The sequence below is a fragment of the Ixodes scapularis genome, unplaced genomic scaffold, assembly GCF_016920785.2.
Source record: "Ixodes scapularis isolate PalLabHiFi unplaced genomic scaffold, ASM1692078v2 PGA_scaffold0__279_contigs__length_252992795, whole genome shotgun sequence".
Classification (NCBI taxonomy): Eukaryota; Metazoa; Arthropoda; class Arachnida; order Ixodida; family Ixodidae; genus Ixodes; species Ixodes scapularis.
Window position 1 is genome coordinate 26,140,520 of NW_024609835.1, and position 21,163 is coordinate 26,161,682.

General features: G+C 51.5%; 1 protein-coding gene across 1 annotated transcript; it reads left to right on the plus strand.

The window, feature by feature from the left end:
- Window positions 1-10,972: 10,972 nt before the first annotated feature.
- LOC8052521 (facilitated trehalose transporter Tret1) lies at window positions 10,973-19,397 on the plus strand. Its single transcript, XM_040210068.2, has 3 exons — window positions 10,973-10,986; window positions 11,222-11,562; window positions 17,863-19,397. The coding sequence occupies exons 1-3, from the start codon at window positions 10,973-10,975 to the stop codon at window positions 19,026-19,028; spliced, it is 1,521 nt and encodes a 506-aa protein (XP_040066002.2). The 3' UTR covers window positions 19,029-19,397.
- The last annotated feature ends 1,766 nt before the right edge of the window (window positions 19,398-21,163 follow it).

Below are 21,163 nucleotides of genomic sequence, written 5' to 3' on the forward strand. Positions count from 1 at the left end.
ACTCGACACGGTTCCCTACTGTAGTGACAACCGCGAAATTGTTTCGGTGCGACTCAAACTGGAATCTATAATTGTGGACGTGATCAACGTGTACATTAGACCCAGGGTGAATGAAAACGACTTCTCCTGGTTGCGCAGAACAGTGGACCCAAGGACGCCCACCGTCGTTGCTGGAGATTTCAATGCCATGCACAATTTGTGGGGGTACGAAATCAGAAACACGAGAGGCAAAGAACTCAAGGCCACGTGCGAAGCACTCCGCCTGCAACTATACAACGACAAAGGGGCTCACACCAGGCTCTCGCAGCACGACTCCAAAACGGACACATCACGCGATCTCACGTGGGCTTCCAAGAACCTCAAAGTTAGGTGGAAGACGCTGCCTGACCCTATGGGAAGTGATCACCTCCCGATCCGCATAGACCTCCTGCTACGCGAATCTCCCAAGAGATCCGTCACCTTCATCAAGTGCGATGCCTTTCGTGCCAACATGGAGAGCCTCAGAGATCTTCCGCTGGATCGCAGAATTGTGGAAGCGGTAAATCATTCCAAAACCACGTACCAAGTCAAGGAGGGTACCCCGACGCCGGATCTTCACCTCACGAATCTCTGGGCTTCGAGACTATAGGCTCTAATGACATACAGGACAAAGAGGACACTCAGACGCAAGGTCAAGCTCAACCTGGCAACCGCCAGGGCCAAACGCTGCACCCTGAAACTCTTCCGCAACCGATGGAGGGAATTGTGCAACTCATTCAGTGAGAGGACTGGCCTGCGCCGGGTCTGGCGGACTTACAAAGGCCTCGCGAGGAAAACCAAGGCTCGCAACACTGGCAGCAACTTAGCCCTGCGCCTCGGACTGTCGGAAGATGACCTAGCCAACGAAGCCGGTAGTTTGTTCTTCCCACAACAATCCCCGCCACCTGGAACTGAGATCTACGCTCCGGTTTTGGTCAATGTCGAGGAACCGGAGAACGCCCCCTTCACGCTGGGCGAACTCATCGAAGCTCTGGAGTCCGCCAAGACCAATACGGCACCTGGCCCAGACGGCATCTCTGTCACCGCCCTTCGGAACCTGCCAACAGAGGACATGAAAGAACTCCTGCAGATGTACAACGACGTGTGGGATTGCGGCAAGATCCCGGCCGACTGGAAGAAATCGACAGTCCTCCCCATACCCAAGCCCGCAAAACCGCCTACCTCAATCCAAAATTTGAAACCTATCTCGCTAACTTCGAACTTATGTAAAATCTTCGAGCGCATGGTTCAGGCCCGGCTTTCGTGGATCCTTGAAACCCGAGATGCGCTTCACCCCATGCAGACCGGCTTCAGGCCGGGATTGTCTACGCAGGACAGCCTCGCCATGCTTCAACACGATATCTTCCTCAAACCACAGTTCAAGGCGCAACCCCGCACTGTCATTTCTATAGATGTAAAAAAGGCCTTTGATTCTATACCACATAAGACGGTCATCGAGGCGGCTCAAAAGAGGGGCACTAGGGGAAGCTCCTTAACTTCATTAAGACGTTTCTCAATGACAGATCCTTCCAAGTCGTCGTTGGCAGCACCAGAAGCCAGTGGAAGCACAATAACGTAGGAGTCCCGCAGGGCGCGGTACTCTCCCCCGCGCTGTTTAATACGGCGATGGCGGATCTGGCTTTCACCCTGCAAGATGTTCCGGACGTCAGTTTTACCATTTATGCCGATGACGTCACGCTCTGTACTACCAAGGGCCTTGCGAAAACCCAACAGCGGAATATGCAGCGCGCCCTTGACGTTACCAACGCATTCGCAGTGCAGTCCGGACTTACTCTCTCCACCGAGAAGACTGCGTACATGGTCGTTTCCAAGACACGACGCGAGCCGAAGCACCCCATTCGCCTCCAACTGAACGGCGCCAACATTGAGTCTACTGACACCCAAAAGATTCTCGGCGTCACCTTCGACCGATCTGGAGGCGCGTCAAGCTGGCTCAAACAAACCAAAGTTCAGTGGAACAAAGGAATCGACCTTCTCAAGAAAATTACCAGCAAGGCATGGGGTGCCCAAGAGGACCTTCTCAAGAAACTCGTCAGGTCTCTTCTGGTTTCTAAGGTCGTCTACGGTCTGAATTACCTGCGCCTGACCAAGACCCAAGAAGCAGCGCTGATAGTACTCAACAGAAAGGCAATGAGAGTCATTACAGGCTTACCCAAGTTTACACCGGTTGAACAGCTTGAGGCTGCCGCACAGATCAATACTCTGCGTGACATTGCCAAGGAGATGGTCGTTGGGCAGGAAAATCGCCTATCCAGATCTCCACCGGGCAGAATCATTCTCACCAAACTCGAGAAACATGAGCTCCTCGCAAAAACAGCAGCAATGCCAACTCCATCTCCGCCATGGGAGAACGAGCTTGTAGTCCCGATCAAACCAGTACCCAAGAATCAAGGAAAGGAACACAAAGAAAGGCGCAAGCACGCGGCTGACAAACACCTCGAAGAGATAACTTCACTGACCGGCGCCGAAGTTATGTATGCAGATGGTGCCAGAGACGACGCGGGCCGCTCAGCCGTTGCATGGCACTCTGTCTCCAGGAACACCACATGGAGTGGCATCACGCACAAAACCAGCAGCCCGAAAACGGCAGAGTTATTAGCGCTGCTTCACGCCATCCAAGAAGCGGCACATACGCTACCCTGAACAGTCACTGAAGCACGCATCTTCACCGATTCCCGTGAAGCTCTGCAAGAATGCGGCCGGGGCAACAGCACAAATCCGGTGGTAAAACAAATCAAGAGCATCATTGTTGAATCTCGTCCGCGAGTCAACATCGTACTTTCGTGGGTCCCCGGACACGAAGGTGTCCCGGGGAACGAGAGGGCGAACGAGGCCGCGAGGGCGCAGCTACATGCAGGTTTTATGCCGTCACCTGGCCACGGTCCCCCCCTCGTGGAAGAAGACCCGGGCTTCCCACCCGACATTGAAGAGATCAAAAAAGAGGAGAGGGCTGCCAGGAAGCTCAGACTCGGCGCCCTTCTCCCACCCGATGAAGACCCTGTCCCTCCTGGTTACAGCGGGTGGGAACGGGTCTGCATACGCAGGCTTCAAACGAAGACGGCAATTACCCCATCTGGCTGGCGAGGTTTCACCGCCCGTCCACACCCGAAAACGTCGGTCCTGATCCGCTCTGCATGCACTGCGGGATTCCAGCCACGTGCACCCATCTCGTCTGGACGTGCGAGGGGGTCGCAGAGCATCGGAACGACGCCATGAACTCACTCCCTGAAGTGGCAAGACCAGCTACGTACGAGGACTGGGCCCGCCCCAGGCTCGAGCACCCGCACCGCAAACACATTCTCGATTCCCTGATTAGTTTCGTCCGCTCATCGGGGATCGCCTGTTACATTTAGCCTCCTCCCCCTATCCTTCCCATAATCCCCTTCCCCCGTCACGATTGGATGACTTTATCAAGAAATCGTGATGTATACCATTCCTTTAATAAATACGTTTTCTCACTCACTCACTCATGCGTTCTAAACATCTTTCTCAAATATGGCGTCCAGTAAATACCCCCTATAGAAGGGAATTGATTTTTCGCACAAGCAAACAATATTCTGACCCGGCTAATACCCTTGCCACACGGGCAACTCGAATGCCATTTACAGCGAATGACATTTGTGTGATCGGCGAATCAGCTCGCAATCTGTCGCTCGTGGAATGCGCCACGCCCGGAGTGTCGCGCGCTGATTGGCCGTCCGCTCAAATGTCATTCGTTGTAAATGGCATTCGAGTTGCTTGTGTGGCACGGTTATAACATACACAACAAGATGGAGCAAGCTGGAGCAAGATGGAGCAACAAGATGGAGGACTCGCCGGCCATAACGTCAAACATGAATCAAGGGACTCATGTCACTGCCGGGTTAAAATATGAAGGGTGTGAACCATTAGGGCTCAAGCTTTGTGATTTGCTCTTCGGGGTCTTTGTCAACTGGTGCTCTAATCGAGTTACCTCCGAAGCGATATAACACGATGCTCGCAACCCGCCACGCCGTGAATTTCTTAAACTGTCAGTAACATTTTAACTTTCCACTCTCGGAAAAGCCTAAACGAACACCGCAATGGATTCCAAGCGCCAATCCCTTATCGTCTCATGATCAGATCAGCCAACGGAAGAGGGAATGGGATCACGTCTCCATTGAGCTGCTTTCGGTGACAGAAAGCCATACCGGGAAGAGTATATTTGCTTCTTTACAGAGTGAATCTATGGGGCGAATCCGGGGCCCCTGCCTGACTGGCCCTTCTTGAGGCCAGAGGTCGGCATTTTAAGTCGCCCTCACTCACCCTCACCCTCACAGCCACACTCACCTAAGCCCCTCACTCACCCTCACCCTCACAGCTACACTCACGTTCAGCCCCTCACTCACCCTCACCCTCACAGTCACACTCACCTTCAGCCCTTCACTCACCCTCACTGAACCTCACGGCCCTCACCGCCCTCACGGCCCTCACGCCCCTCACTCACTCATGGCCCTCACGCCACTCACGGCCCTCACGGCCCTCACGGCCCTCACGGCCCTCACGGCCCTCACCGCCCTCACGGCCCTCACGCCACTCACATCCCTCACGCCACTCACCGCCCTCACGCCACTCACCGCCCTCACGCCACTCACGCACTCATGGCCCTCACGCCACTCAGGCCAGCTTCAGATGGGGCAATTTCGGCCAGAAACTTTACGTCGCAACACCAGCAACACGCGCCGCCCGGGATCACACGCAGCAACCAATTGCTGCAATTTGCCATCGTCATCATAAAATTTTATTTTTCTTGCACTATTTAGACACAATTACGCGTTATAAACGTGTTTTTATGCATTTAAATCCCGTTAAGAATACCAATGCACCTTTCTGAAACAGTTTATTGCCAAAAAACGATCGATTTCAAACGAGAACTAAGTCTTTCGGTGTCATCATCACCGGCACGAGGTATCACGTGAAAATTTTGCGTCCCTGATTAGATGCAGCCGCTTCAAACGTATTCGAATTTCTCCGAGTTGCTTGCTTATTTCGTGCCGGACCCGATCTCAGCAATTCGTGTCGATTATAGGGAAAGCTAGAGAACAACCCGCCATTAACACCAAAATTGCTGAGAAAGATGCTCGATATGAAGGGGGCCTCACGCACTCACACCACCTCATGCACTAACCGCCCTCACGGCCCTCACGGCCCTCACGCCTCTCATGCCACTCACTGCCCTCACGCCACTCATGGCCCTCATACCCCTCACGGCCCTCACCGCCCTCACGGCCCTCACAGCCCTCACAGCCCTCACGGCCCTCACGGCCCTCATGGCCCTCACTGCCCTCACTCACCCTCACACTCATGATTTTTCCTGGTTCAGAAACTCACTCACCCTCACCTCACCTGTGAAGATGAGGGTGAGTGAGGGTGAGTGAGGGCCCTCATGAGTGAGGTTTGCCGAGGTATGCTTGAGGCACGTCACGAATGCCCCCAGGCGGGTAAACGCGCGCCTGTGTTTCAGGCGTACACAGATGCCTCATCCGAGAAAGAGATACCGCCTCGAGAGATTTGGTGGCAGGGTTGACTGCTAGGCTGCTTACGGCCTTATCGGGGACCGACGCCACTATCTTCGCGTTGTGCTTCTACACGCGGATTATCGTCATGCGGCCCGACGCTCTTATCGCTCCACAGCGCGGTGTTAGGGTTTGTATTCGCCGCCAAAACTAACCTTTTGTTTACCGCCGAATATCTATCGTCAGCCGCGCCAATCGCGTCGCCTCGTAATGTACCGCCACAGACTGTCACCGCGAAGCAGCGTGAACAGGGAAGGGTTCACACACATGCGCCCATAGCGACCGCAACGACTGGAACAACCGAAACGACCGTTGCAAGGGTCTGCAACGGTCAGTTGCCATAGCGACGGAGGGACGCACGCACGTGTCGTTCACGTCGCAAGGAGTTGGAGCGAGCCCAATTTTTTCCGCTGCGTTGAAAACAACCGAAACAACCCTAACGACAGACCCACGACGGCCTTTATTAGGGCCGACCAGGTCACTCCGCGTTTCCCTATGAAAGCGCGCGGGCCAAGAAATATCACGTGAACGGCTTGGAGGGACCGAATGTTCCGCGAGGCGCCGCACTAGCTCAACACGAAAAGCGCGGCGTCCGCTATGGAAGGCAACGGGAGCGTTTGGAAATAACGTTGGTTTCAGATTATTTTTGTCACGATTAATAGGCAAGCCATGATGCCAGCACATAGTGTGTATAGAATAGGTTAAAATGAGTCACTATAATACAGTTTTCTCGAGCAGAATAGTTAGTATTGTGAGCTAAGCATCAGTAGGGTGCACGAGTGTACACCCTACTGGTGTACGAGTGGTGCATCCAGTCCGCCTGCTGAAACCCACTGCCGTGATCGGAATAAAAAATCGAGTGAGATGCTCCGCACGCGCGGGCCGTGACACTCTTGGTGAATGTTCGAAGTAAGACTGTTGATTGGTAATGAGCTGGTGACTGGCGCGAGGGGGGGGGGGGGGGGAGTCCTCCAACGTTGCATTTTACGGGGCGCGAAGGAGTTCTAGTGACGAAGTGTACGGGTTAAAAGGGGCTGCAGTCCACCAGTGCGAGTACGCCGCAGGGAAGAGGCAAAAGGAAGCAAGGAGTCCGGTAGCAGAAAAGTAGCTAGGAGCCGCGTGGTCGCTACTTGACGTCGACGTTAAACAGGGTCCCTTCCAACTGAACGGAGGAGGTGCAGTGCTCGATAGGATGGTGTTCGGGGGCCAAGTTGGCGCCTCATAATAAGGTAGGAAGCGCGACGTTGCACCGACTCGAAGGAGGCAACAAGTTGCCTGTTTGCTTAATCCCACACCGAGCAGCAAACCTCCAGGATGGGCAACACCAGTACTGTGAACAGCAATATGGGGACATTGAGACTGGCTCTCGTGGACCGAATGGCGAAGCCAAGGAGTAACCTTTCCCCGGACATGACGTTTTGGACACAGCGATGGAAATCGAAATGCTGGTCGATGATGACACATAGGAGGTGGATATCCGTAGTTCTTGGGACCTCCACTCGGTTCGGGAAAAGTGTTGGAGGGGTCGTAGGTTGGCGCGAGGCAGTGATGTGCATGGTAGCGCATTTGGTTCAAGTTTAGGGGAAGTTTGTTATCTTTTGACCAGAGAAGAATGTAATCTAGACCAGCATGTAGCTTTTTAACAGACGTACAATCGCAAAAACGATGAGAAAAGTCCTTAAAATACAGCCGATTATCCTCAAAACGTCGCTGGTCGTGGAGCTGACACACACAGATACACACGCTAAAGCGTCTGCTAGTGCGTTAAAGGGGCCCACCAACAATTTTTTGACCGGTTTGAAGTTCGCGCTGAAACGGAGCTCCATGAAAGCAGGAACACAGAGGAAAAAAATATTACAGAAATTCGCAATATTTTGTGAGTTATTAGCAAAATAAATATTTCAGAAAACAACTTTAAATACGCAAAACATTCCGCTTCATGACGTAAAATGAAACACTTTAGCGATTGGAGCAAAGCGGTTGGCCAATTGGACGCGAGTTTGGTTGATAGCCCCTCAGCCCGCTCTCTCTCTCTCCCAGTTGGGCCCGGTCGGCTCGTCGGCCATTAGGCCTAGCTGTAACCATAGTAGCTTTGGGATCGGGTTGCCATCATCGATGAATTTACCAGGCTTATCGGATTTTGAATGCGGATCTGGGCGTCGCGCCGTACGAGTACACTCCACGCAAGCGCCGCGACGCGTCTCTGCCTCAGTCCGCGTCGACAGCCGCGGAAGACTCGTCTCCCGCAACTCCGCCACCGGAGCCACCTCGGCGAGTAGGAGGTACAAACTGGTGAGCGGTCGGGCACCATATAAGCTGGGTCCCGTCGCCGCACTTCACTCGAACCGTGAAAAGTCTGTCACAGCACTAAAAGAAAATAATGGTTCCCCTGGCTCCTCTTACTGCTTTTAGTTGACTGGGACCGGGGGCGCATAAGTGAAAATACGATGCGCGTTGTCTGCACGGATCACTTGTCGTCTGCTCGCGATGGTACGTCGCGGACGCCGCTAGAAGGCGCGCATGAGCGACGAGGCGTTGTTTTCGCCCTTTTTGAACTTTACTTTGCAACTTTAGTAGCTCTATAAAAAGGACTTGTTAGAGAAATAATGACAGTTAACGTGTGATATACTTTATTTCGCTTCAAAATTCCTGGGACGGCTCTCGCCAATCACGAAACCAAGAGAATGTGACGTATTGTGAAAGGGAGCGCCGTTATGCGCGCGCATTCGGCACCTCGCGGCGCCACCGTCGGAGGAGGTGTTTCTGAGTTGTCAAATTAAAATATGATGCGCTAATATTTTTAAACTATTTCGTTGTCCACTGGGTTTCCGGGACCACTAGCGTGTAGAAACCACAAAAAAAAGTCGACGATCAAATACTGTTTGAGGGTTCCTATAAGCTACAGCGCTAGAAAACGCGGTGGCGGTTCAGCTAACTAGGGAAAGTACTAAATAAGCAAAAGCAAATGCGGCGCGCTCGCGCTGCCTCGGATGACCTGGTCGCGACCAATCACAGGTCGAGGAGAAGTGGCCGTGCGCGTTGCATGTCGGTCGTGCCGGGCTCCTTCTATCTGCAAATATGGCGCCGGTGGTGATTGTCGACGTGGACGGCGTGGTGGAAGCTCATCGTTCCGCGTAAAAGCGCTACCCTTGACTGAATTTTTGTCGTGTGTCGCTATAACCCAGCACGTTAGAAGGGAATATCCACCTACTCGTGCGGCGATGTCGTGGCGGCACTCGTAAGACAGCAGAAACGCCCGTGTCGTCGTGTTTGATTACTTCGATACAGTGGTGCTTTCTAAGCATTTGTGTCCTCGAGCATCGCCCGGATTTCTGATTTGGCGCATTTCAAGCGTGTGCTCAAGTTCAAGGCATTACTGGCGCGTACTGTATAAAGGATGCGAATTTTCACGAATTTTCATCACCGGAGAAAAGTGATTAGTGTTAGCAATCCTGAACGCTCGCAACGTCTCTCTGATCAAAAAATCATATTTTTACGTTGCTATATCGCTGCTAAGAATACATCGTTTTTTATAATCGTAGAAAAGGCGTGTGGCGAGACTTGCACTATTGGCAAAGTCGTGTATTAGGGTCGCGATCGTCCAAGACGGCGTACTGCATCTTTTTCTTTTCTTTTTTTCATCCACTATACCCTGCAAGCCTATCATGAAAAAAAAAAGTAATAATAAAGCTTTAGGCTATAGAAAACTGTCTTTCTGTATTCTGTTACGGCATTGCGTGGCAGTGCATGCGTCCCTTTTTAGAGGCACCGCTGAAACAGCTGACGGCGGCGTAGAAGCGGTCGCCGTGCTGACGACCCGCTGCGCTTGTTGCAGTGGTTGCAGGTATGTGTACGCGCGGCGCAGAGCGGTCGTTCCGGTCGCTCCGGTTGCAACGGACGCAGTCGTAGATAACGCGCTCGTTGCACATGTCTGAACCAGCCTTAATACACCCCGCCATTACCCCACTGCACCGGCCAAAAAGGGCGATTCCGCCGCCGTCCTCGCTGAGAGCCGTCCTCTTATCGCAAACAATAAACAACGAGCGCGAAAGGGTCATTGTCGTCTCCTGAGTGAGACAAGACCAGTTTTTAAGCCTTTCGCGACGGCGTAGGACCCGGTGCGCTGCTACGCAGCAGGTCGCCGCAAGAGGCTTAAAAACTGGTTTTGTATCAGTCGGTCCTACTTGGGGTGCCTACATGTTTCCGCTCCGCTTTAGGGTGGCGCCAACTTCTTTTCACTCTTTCCCAGATCCTCTCCCACCGCCATTTTTTCCCACTTCTTAGCTCGCTAAACGTACACAACGTTGAGTTTCTGTAGTCTCGACACACCAGCAACACTGTGAGGCCACTTCCGTCTCCGTTCATGTCGGAGGCTCAGCGGGATGGCGGTGTCCGTGGCTGTCGCTCTCTTTCTTCGGGTGTTTCATATTGTGAAGTTGCGAGCAGGAAGTGTGCGTTGCTTTTATCGAAAAGTGAGTTCCCGCGACAAAATGGAACGCCACAGACCGGCATTGAACTCCGAAACCTCGCCGTCGGAACAAGAGCGGTGAGCGCTCCCTAGCCCTATCGAGGATTAGCGGCGTAGTCCGAGCGCACGACCGGCGAGTGAGACAAAAAGGTCGACGAAATCAGCGGAGGTTGCCATGGTAACGAGGTAGGCAAAACTGGCTTCTCGGCAACAGGTACCACAAACGTTGTCGCCACCCTAAACAGCGGAGCGGCGGAAACATGTAGGCACCCTATAGTCCTACTCGGTTGCAAGTGTGTGAACGAGCAATTCACACACTTGCATCGATTCCGACCGAGTGCCAGGGCTGCTACGGCGACAGCTGCGTCGGCTCCAACAAAACCGGTTTTTACCCCGTTTTGTTGGAGCCAACCGAGCAGTTGCCACAGCAACCCTCGCGCTAGGTAGTGCTGAACGCGAGTGTGCGAATCGACCTTTAATCGCCCTTTAGGTTGCGTCGCGTGGCCGGCGGGGAGCGATATCACTCGCTGTCCAATCGGATGAAAGGAAGATCGGCGATTGGCGATATGAGAGCACTGCGCATTCGCAGACCCAGATAGTTCTTGAAAAAGCGCGATTATCTTTCTCGCACTCCGTATCAAGCTCAGTCCGACCACGGTCAACGATCCGACGGCGTGCACTAATCAAGCCGCGACAAAGTTTCATCGTCACGGCGATCGTCCTGTTCGTGCCTTCGCTATCGCCGGATAAACTAATCAGGGAATGCGCCGCGACACGGTGATGTTTATGTGCGTGATCGGGTCAGCAGATGATTGCGAACGAACAATAATGTGTTTGTGTAGGCGTTGGATGAAGATAATAGGGGGAAAAGTTAGAGCCAATAGTGTACACGCACAGGGGGCATTTGTCACTGGCTCTCTTTCGGGCGAAGATGGGGAGTGGGATGTAAAAGCGGGGGGGGGGGGGGGGGGGGGGGGGGAAGGGGAAGGAAGGGGGAAGTAGGTGGAGCGCCGTGACGTTGTATTTTCAGCCCGGCCAGATTGACTTCATCGGATCGGATACTGTTGGCTGTGGTCGAATTTAACGTGCAACGGAGTTGTGGTTGACGTGTTTTGGTGCGCACAGTCGTGACTGATTTTCCGGTTTTTTTTGTTTTTTTTTTTTTTTACGTTGCTTTCAGAGACCTGCATTCAATTCAAGCGGACGTCATAAACATGACCGAGAAGACTCCGCTCATTCCGCCGAGACTCTTGGAACAGACGACATTCTCGGCGTCTTGGAGCTTCCCCAGCGTATCTGTGCGTTCGCTGGATTATGACGCGGGCAGAAGAGCCGGCCGTCGCCGGCTCCACCTGGCCGTGTTTGCGGCCACCATGGCGACCATGTCGAACGGCTTCTCCATCGGGTACTCATCGTCGGCGCTGCCCGATCTCCGACAGCGCATGGGCCTGAATGACGACCAGGGTGACTGGTTCGGCTCGGTGCTCAACATGGGTGCTATGGTCGGTGCCCTCGCTGGCGGTAAGACATATCGAAACACACGTTCCGCGTTGTATCTACACGGCCTTTCCGAGCGCTAGTCGGGCATACAAAAATCGTATAAGTAAATAAATTAACGAAGTTAATTATAAATGTAGTTTACAAAAAACGAACAAAAACAAAGAAAACCTGAAAAAAAACAACGTTTCTTTTTTTTTTTTTTTTGTTGGTAAAAAAAAGAGGGAAAACGTCTAACACGGCCCGGTTGACGCTGCTACTCACGCTCGGATCTGCTTGAGCTGCTTTAGAGTATCACTTTAAAGGGGTGTGGGCAACAATTTTCGTACTTAGCCTGAATACTGCCTTGAACAAATCCCTGACGTTTTTGATCAATGAAACACGCGTCCCTTTTTCTGCCCACGCAATAGAAGTCGCAGGAAAAATTAAACAAAAACGAGCAGGGTCAACAGCTGCAGCGTCAACACCTGCAGACTGATAAAGTCGAGCGCCTTTTAACTCGCCGATTTTACGTGGTAGATTAACTTGAAAAGCGTGTTGTCTGGTAGCAATACAATGTTTTCTCTCTTTTTTTTTGCGAACGGTTAAAACAAGAATGGCGCATCGTTCCATTTTGTCCATTCGCTGGTTCATTTTGTCGCGCAAATCATTGTTCCGCGCGTGAAAGAAACTGCAGAAACTTTGCCCGGCTGACGCGACACAGGTTTCGGTACTCCTCCGGGTTCATGTCAAGAAGCTTCCATCAAAACTCGTCTAGCACGCCGCGATAATTCTTGCACGTCCAATCAGCAGTTATACGAGCAAGACCTTTCTTGTGATTGTGGTTGTGTGTGTTGTTCACAAAGACATCTCCAAACACCTCTCTGCAAGCCCAGAACTTCGTCTCTTTTATACGCCGAAGCCTTCTCGAGCAGAACCATGCCTGTGTCATTAATAATAATAGTAATAATAATAATAATAATAATAATAATAATAATATTTATTTGCATACAAAAAATCTGATCCTGAGTGGCGTGCACGGCTGTGCAGAAAGGTTGAAACCCGTACGCGAGTGCGCCTGCCAGCCCGCCACCCAGGATGTGACAAAAAAAAACAAAAAAACACACGCACACGTATACCAAATTTGTACACAGGGCTGTAACCCAAAATGTTTTAAAAGAAAAATGAGGGTGAAATGTAGAGAGTAAGTTGACTCACACACACACAAACACACACTACACTACACCACTGTTATGACGCCTGCTGCTGTAGGTGCTTTGAAAACAAGCGACACATCGACACAGATTCAGTACGGTCCTGGGGAAGCGGCGAACGTATCCTGAGCGGGGCCGAGATGAAGTCCTCGATGCCGGCTAAGATCGGCGAGGAACTGTGGCGTTTGGTACGCGCTCGAATAAGTTCAGGCTGTCCCGATCTCTTGTTAATCCTTGGGATGGTCGCAAGGTACGTCCCTTTGAGCAAGCCGTCGAGAAGTCGGCAGGTAAGGCCCACCCTGGCGACTCTTCTTCGATGAGCCAGGGAATGCCATTTGAGATCCTTAAGCCGACTGGCGTAGGGCAACGCAGGATTGTGTTGGCGAGTAAAGTATGTCCGAGTAGCACGCCGCTGCACGCTTTCCAGGCTGTCAACCAAATTAGTTTGATGTGGGCAGGGGTACCACACCGCACTACAGTACTCGAGATGCGGAAGAACGAGCGCGGTGTATAGTACACGGAAGGTGGTAGGACCGCACGCTTTGGAAACTCGTGTCACAAATCCCAAAAGACGTCGGGCTTTGGCAACAGCATTGGCAACGTGCAGAGAGAATTTTAAGTTAGGGGTAAACGTCACACCCAGAATTGGTAATGATGTGACCAATGTAAGAGGTATTGCAGACACAGTGTACAAAGGGGCTCCTGAGCTGCGGCTGTGACTGACCCGCATGACTGCACACTTGGATGGGTTAAGAAGAAGGCAGTTTGAGACGGACCACTGCTGCACTATAGACAGGTTCCGCTGAAGGTTGGGACAGCTTGCGCGAGGTGTAGTTCGTGCAAGCAGAGTGATGTCGTCAGCATATTGGACTATCTGCGTGTCGATAGATTGGGAAAGATCGTTGGTGTATGTGGAAAAGAGAGTAGGGCCAAGGACGGATCCCTGAGGAACCCCTGCTGAGACGGCGAAACTCTCGGAACGGGATCCTTGAAAGAGGACCTGGTGTGTGCGGCCAGTAAGGAACCAAGCTAACCACCGAAGCAAAGGACCGCGGACGCCTGCCCTTCCTAGTTTCCGAAGGAGTATAGCATGGTTCAGCGTGTCAAACGCATTGCTAAAATCTAGTTGCACCATATCAGTCGAAATACCACGGTCAAGGTTGTCACTGACGTAGTGCATGATCGTAGCCAGTGCTGTTTCAAGCTCCTGTTCTTCCTGAAGCCGTGCTGTGTGGGAGAAAGGACGTTGTTTTCCTCGTAGAATTCAAGCAGCTTACTGTTGATCATGCGCTCAAACGTCCGACACAGTATAGACGTGATGGACACAGGGCGGTAGTTGCATGCAGAGTATGTTGATTTTCCTCTGCCCTTGTGAATGGGGGAGATGAAAGCCCGCTTCCATGTGTCCGGAACAAAAGCATTGTCTGCAAATGATTGCAGCATGTTCAGCAGGGGATGCGAGACGAGAGGGTAAAGCAGCTTGAGGAAAGTGGGAGCAAGGTGGTCAGGTCCGACGGAGCGTGATGACTTGAGGCGTTCAATGGCACTTTGTAGATCTTCAGGAGAAAACTGAATGGTGGAGAGTACAGTGGTGGGGCAGATGGTGCTTGCTTCCACGTCATCAACAAGCGTGTCCACATCGAGGTCACCTGAGTGGCTACCGTAGACCGACGAGAACTGTGTGGCGAAGAGTTGGGCAATATCTCGGGGAGCCGTTACGCGGCGATCACCTGATAGGAGGCACGGTTTGTGAGGGGTGGACCGCTGTCAACTAACGAATGCCCAAAACAATTGAGGATCGTCCTTGATCTTTCCGGCGATAATGCGTGAATAGTTAGTTAAATGAAACGTAAATTGCAGTTTTCAGAAGCCTTTGGAGCTGCTTAGGTTCTTGGAATAAGACAGGACAGTGCATGCGGGCAGCTTTTTTAAACAGAGTCCGCTTCCTACGGGCCATCTTCAGTAAATCAGTGGTCATCCATGGGGACCGCTTTCGTCGCGCTGAACTTGAGGTGCTTGGAACGCACTCTTGCTGAATAGCGGCGACAAGGTCGCACCAGAGGTCGTAGTTTGATACACAGTCAGACCCTGTGGTGGTGATACACCACGGAACAAGGTGGGCCAGTTGGGACATATGGGCATGATCTGTGTTGGCATAATTCCAAAAAGTTCGGGCGATCCGTCCCGTGCGGGGCAGCGTGGTGAGTTATGTCAGCTCAATTGCGGAGTGGTCACTTCCAGTGAGGCCGGGAATGACATCGCAAGCCCGAACTTTTGCAATGTCCGAAACGAACGCCAAATCAAGGAAGCTAGTATTGCCGTCGTTTGACGTGTGTGTAGGTGCCCGACATACTTGGTAGAGTCCGGCGGAAGACACTGCGTCAAGAAGAAGGTCATCGACTCGGTCGCCAGGAACTGCCTCATCATGACCCCACCAGTCGATATGAGCGTTGAAGTCGCCCATTATCAGGATGTCTTTGTACGTCTTTTTCGCTGCGCGGGTCATTGAAGCGTCAAGGTGTTTGTACGCAGATTCTTTGTTGTGAGGTGGACAATAAACGCAGCCGAGAAGTATCGTACCGCGTGGCAGCAATAGTTCGAGAAACAGCGCTTCAAGTTCAGGATGTTCCAAATCATCGCGGCGTATCGCGCTGAGTCCTGACGGGACAGCGATTAATATACCTCTTCCTCTGCTCTGACGGTCTTTGCGGAATACAGCGTGCGACGAAAGGTCCAAAAACTCACCGTCATGCACGCCTGGGTCGAGCCAGGACTCCGTGAGCAGTACTACCGCGTTAGGCGGCAATGCTGCCACCGTCATGCGCAAGTCGGTAACCTTGTTTTTCACACTGCGGCAGTCGGTATACCAGAGTGTGAGGCTCTTGTTGGTGCCATATGAGGCAGGCCCAACAGCTTTGATAGGCCGAGTAGCTTTACAGGGGATGGAGCTTCCGGGGGCGCACACTGTTGAGGCGCTTGCTACATCGAGGGACGGTTCCGTAAAAAGGTCATCGTCAAAGACAGGGAAAGAGCACGCGATGCAGTGCCACTGATCGGAAGATTTGCTGAGCTTGCGGTACTGCGGCAGAGTCATATAAACGCATGATCGATGACACCAGTGATCACAGGAATCACAGCGTAGGGCAGCTTGGGTGTCGCGAATTCGCCTGTCACAGCGCCGGCAGACCGCCCCAGGACCAGGGTTCGGTTCAACGTCACCACTGATGACCAGCGATGGACGGGCCACGATCGACGGCGGCGATGGTGCCGCGGAGGAACACAGTAGAAGAAGAATGACCCACCGAGCACGTATATGACGTCCAGTTGTTCTGTAGCTAGGTGTGGCCGTTAGGCCTGACTGGCTGGAGAGGACGCAAGACCCTTGCAGCCGAGGAAATATAAGGACCTTGGGAGACCGGCTGGCTATCACCAGTAAGGCGTCTTGGGAACTGCAGAAGGATGGCGCTGCAGATGAAAGGCACTAAGCCCGCCACACCGCGAAAATGCGGACCTTGGTGCCTGTGCGACAACTCTGCGGCCATCTTCCTCTTCTTGTGCTACTAAAGCTATAGTGGCTCTTCGCGCGAAGCCTATCGCGGTGCTCTGCCTTTATCTGTACGTAACCGCGGCGTGCTGTTCTTTATAGCGGTAGCAAACATCGATTTCTCTCTTGGACAGCCACCACGGTGGGATGTTGGAGTTTCCCGGCACTGCGGGCTGGCGAACAGGTTCGGTGCGTCCTCGGTGGCGTCTGCTCGTCGTCTCCCACATGTGGATGCGCTTCAGAGACGAACGAACCGCGGGCAGGTCGCCACGTGATCAATCCGTACGCAGATCAGTCCGTCGTGGTAATCGGCCATTTGTAGTGCTTAGATTTTCTGAATAGGCTCCCTATGGGAGCCAGAGTTGCGCTTCTGTTTTCCACACGTTGCCGCGCCGCTATTCGTCGAGATCCGCTCATGTGAGGAGCCGGATCAAATACCGTGCAGGAAAGTAGACGGTGCACGCGCCCCAGTGTACGTTCCCCTGATTTTGAGCGCGCGGCGCGCCTCGAACGCGCGGCGCCGTCATTCGACGAATTCAGTCACGTGAAGAGCACGATCCACATGCCGTGCAGGAAAGACGGCGCTACGGGGATGAACGCCCAACTCTGGCTCCTGTAGGAACTCTAGTGGCGCTTAGAGTTCCTTTATATAGCTACCTACGGTAGCTATATAAAGCGCTACTAGAGTTCCTCGATATGCTCCCCCTTCGGGGGAGCATATCGAGGAACTCTAGTGGCGCTTAAAGCCCCTTAATGTTCCAAAAGTAGCGCAAAGTCCGTCGATGCACGAAGCACGTGACGCCTTTGGGAAGATCATGGCGGCACAGCGCAGCACTGAGCTGGATTTCAGACGCCATGAAGTTCCCAGAATCGGTGTGCGGCACGTGCCTCGAGCATGTCTACAACAATAAATGGCGCCACTTTTCCCAAGGTAGAGGGGCTTTAGTGGCGCTAGCGATGTTGCGCCATCTTACGGGTTTGCCAAAAGTATGAGCGAACCTGCGCCACACATGCTCCATGAAGAAATAGCGGTGGTCAGACACCCTTCCAACGTGAACGAGACTCTGAAATGTGCATGAGAGTATACTTCCCTCGTGAGCACCCAGAAAGCCAAACTTTAGCGTTTTGAATAATCTTAGAATACAAAGGAAACGTACAGTCTCGCACTCCAATCATCATGCGGTCTGGTGACGAAAGGGGGTCCCTTCCTTTCACCAGTCAAACTGCATCACCATTGGAGACTCCTATCGATCACCGTTTTCATTATCTGAACAAATCCAACAATGCCAGATAATTGTTGCTCCGAGTGCATAGCGGGGCAAATATACACTCAGGTATTTCTCAAGGCTTGCTTCTAGTTAATACCTGAGCGTGACACTAAATTGCCATCTGACGGAGAGAATGAACAATTGATGCGCCATGCTCGTTTCCCATGATCACGTCACGGATTTGAGCCAAACCCTATTTTTATTAACTGAATGTGAATTTGCATTGTTTTCTATTGTTTAGCGCGAAAGCCTTTGTTAAAATAGGACGTGGAACGGCCTAACCCTAAACGATTGTGACAGTCTGTTTTTAATCTTGCAGGTCAACTCCTCAAGCTCATCGGCCGCAAATACACATTGCTGGCTGCCTGCCCCGTCAATGCCACCGGCTGGCTCTGCATAATCGCGGCTTCAGTTCCTGGTGTCCTTTACTTCGGTCGTGTCGTCAGGGGCTTCTCCATGGGCCTAATGTCCCTCACGGTTCCCGTCTTCATCTCCGAAATCAGTCCCAAGGACATCCGCGGTCTGCTCCTCGCTACCTCCACACTCTCTTTCACACTGGGAGTGCTCTTGTCAAGCGTTTTAGGAAAATGGATGGGCTACGAATGGCTCGCGATATCCTGCATGATCCCCGAAGTCCTGATGGCCCTGACTTTACCATGGGTCGCGGACTCGCCACGATGGCTCCTCCAGGTCAACCGCGAAGAAGACGCTTCGCGATCCCTGCAGTTCTACCGCGGGCCCGACGTGGATGAAGAGTTCAAAGCTATGAAGGCCAACGTCGCTGATATCGGACAGTTCAGAATGTCCGAGCTGAAGCAACCCTACCTCTACAAGCCCCTGCTGTACACCCTACTGGTGTTGTTCCTGCAGCAGTTTTCGGGAGTCGCCGTTCTGCTGGTGTACACTCGCGACGTATTTGTCATGTCCGGGTCGACTCTTTCCGCGGCCGACAGTTCCATAATCATGAACGCCGTTCCGGTCCTCAGTGTAGGTGCGGCCGCGGTACTCACCGACCGACTCGGGCGCAGGATACTCTTGCTTATCTCGCTGGCCGTGTCGGGGCTCAGCTTGGCCGCGGTTGGAGCCTTCTACCACTTCAAGCAAATCAGAGACGAGGTGAGCTTTGTCCAGTCCTTTGGCTGGCTGCCCCTGGCCTCCCTCTGTGTGTTCTTCCTCGGATTTTCGGTGGGACTTCGTCCATTAGCATACATCCTGATGGGCGAGATGCTGCCACTAAGAATAAGAAGCTTCGCTGCCGGTACACTCATGTGCTTTTTCTATGCTTGTGCAACGCTCACGACGAAAGAGTACCATGACATGTTGACGTTCTTTGGACAAGATGGTCTCTTCTGGTTCTACGGGAGCGTCATGGCCGCCGGCTTCGTCATGGTGATGGTCCTGCTGCCCGAAACCAAGGGGAAATCGTTGGAAGAAATTGAGCAGCTTTTCGGAAAGAAGCAGGAAGTGCACAGTGAAACTGGGTGATTTTGACTTTGATGTGGTTCAGCCACGCGACATCTAATAGGAACACCGTGAATTTCAGTGCAAAATGGCACAGATAGGACGCGTGGTTTCGAAACGAAACCACCACTTTCCTGTCCGCTGTTTTGTTCTAGGTTCCACATTCATATTTTATTCTACGTTCAGCACAATGATTCCATTGAAAATCTATGGCCTTACTGTACGCCACTGAATATATTGATGACCATGAATATGGCTAAGGTGTTAGTTCTGGGCCGCAGTACGAATTAAATAAACACGTTAACTCGCAATTTCCTTAAGACACCAATAGACAAGGTTCTGTAGGTTCCGTGATGCCTTAGTTTGCTTTGGAGAGTGGAAACGCAGAGACCTTGATAATATAGAGTTCAAGAAGGGTCATGACGACTTTTTAACACCATGCATCGAGATCGGCAACTCACAGATGCAGTTAAAGAAGTTATCCTCGTATATAGCTGTTTTTGCAATAACGCGCTGCAACATCGGCGTAATATTTAATAGAACGGCCATCACCGTAATCCGATGCTCACTTAGCTGCGCCACTCACGGTAAGAAATTGGCCGCTGAGCAGAGATAACCAATAACTCAGTAGTTTAATGTCAGGATCTCACCGACGCTGACAACCGAATAGCGAGCAGTCATTTGAACACGCGGTAAGCGAACATGGCACGTCATTGCTAATGTCTTCCTAATATTCTAACTGCTGACACTTACCCAAAATTGAGCGTTATCCTGTAGAAGCCGAAACAAAGCAATAACAAACAATAATTCGTCATCGCTTTTGTATTTATAAAAAAAATATAACAAGATTGGAAACAACGTAATGACCTATCCACGTTCAAAAAGAAAGTATCTGCAAGTTATCTCTACCTCTCTGCTACGCGGTGTTTTAGATGCAAACAAATGCCGCCACTCCATTTATCTGGTATTACAACCAACAGAGTGTACTAAGGGCAGTGGTATGAACACCGGCACTTGGCGTGAACGTGTGACATACAAATCAACACTCGCGCCACTTACCGGACCTGTCGGTAAACCGGCATTCTCTCGATAGCACCGCAGAAATCATCGAACAGTTGTGTACAGGAAGTATTACAGCTGAGTCATTTAGAAATTTCTCTGCACAACGAGCAAAGAGCGTTAGACATTTATGGAACAAAGTAGCGTTTTTCTTTCTAAACCTACGCGCTGTTAACAAAAAGAAAAAAAGTACGCGTTTAGTTACACAAGTTGCAGGAACATCGCGTGCGTAGAAACCTGATTCGAGTATAAAGCGAAGTGCCTGCGCCGATAGCAGAGTCATTGATACTGTCGGCGCATCAGTATCACTGTATATCGTTGTCGTGTCTGTTTAGCGGGAAGCATGAAGTTCAGAAACGCACCTTCAGGACTATGTGACAAACCAACAAACAAATCCACAGCAACGACGCTAACCTTTTTGTTTTCTCGCGCACTTTGACAGTTTTTTTATTTGAACCTGGGCTCAACGACAAGGCCGACAAAGCACCCCCCCCCCCCCTTCCCTCCCTCGACCTTGACAATTGTTTAAAACAACTAAAAACATTGTCAGAATAAAGAAAAAAGATATATAATTTAATCATGTATATTTTGAAGTTTGTTCGTCATCTTTTTGAAAAGTTGCTTTAAGTTTGTTACATGGCTCGTGTGAAAGAGTCTAAAAACAACCAATAGGGCGAGTTTCCAAGATCTATACAATTTTGATTTGCTGTTTTCTCATAAGATTGTAAGGGGTGTCCTTAATCTCTCTCTTACTACTCAATTCTGTATTTTGCGGGCCTTCCAATGGTTTCATCGTTTGCTACTGGTGCATACAAATTCCCAATTTGCCTGCGTTACGGCTGGCTAATGCTATGCATGAGATAGCAGCGACATTTTAAAACCATTCATTGATATTTTAAAGGGGTCATGAAACGATTTTCCTACTTCTTCCTTCTTAGCTTTAATCCTCAACTCAAATGCGAATTGTGAAATCGCGTGGTCGTGACATTCCTTCGGCACCGGTGCGATGACTCCTAGCTTCCACCGTGCTTTTTATGCACACCATAGAACTTGTCATTCCCCAATGACAATAAGTTCCGTTAGGGCACTCATTGGCCACG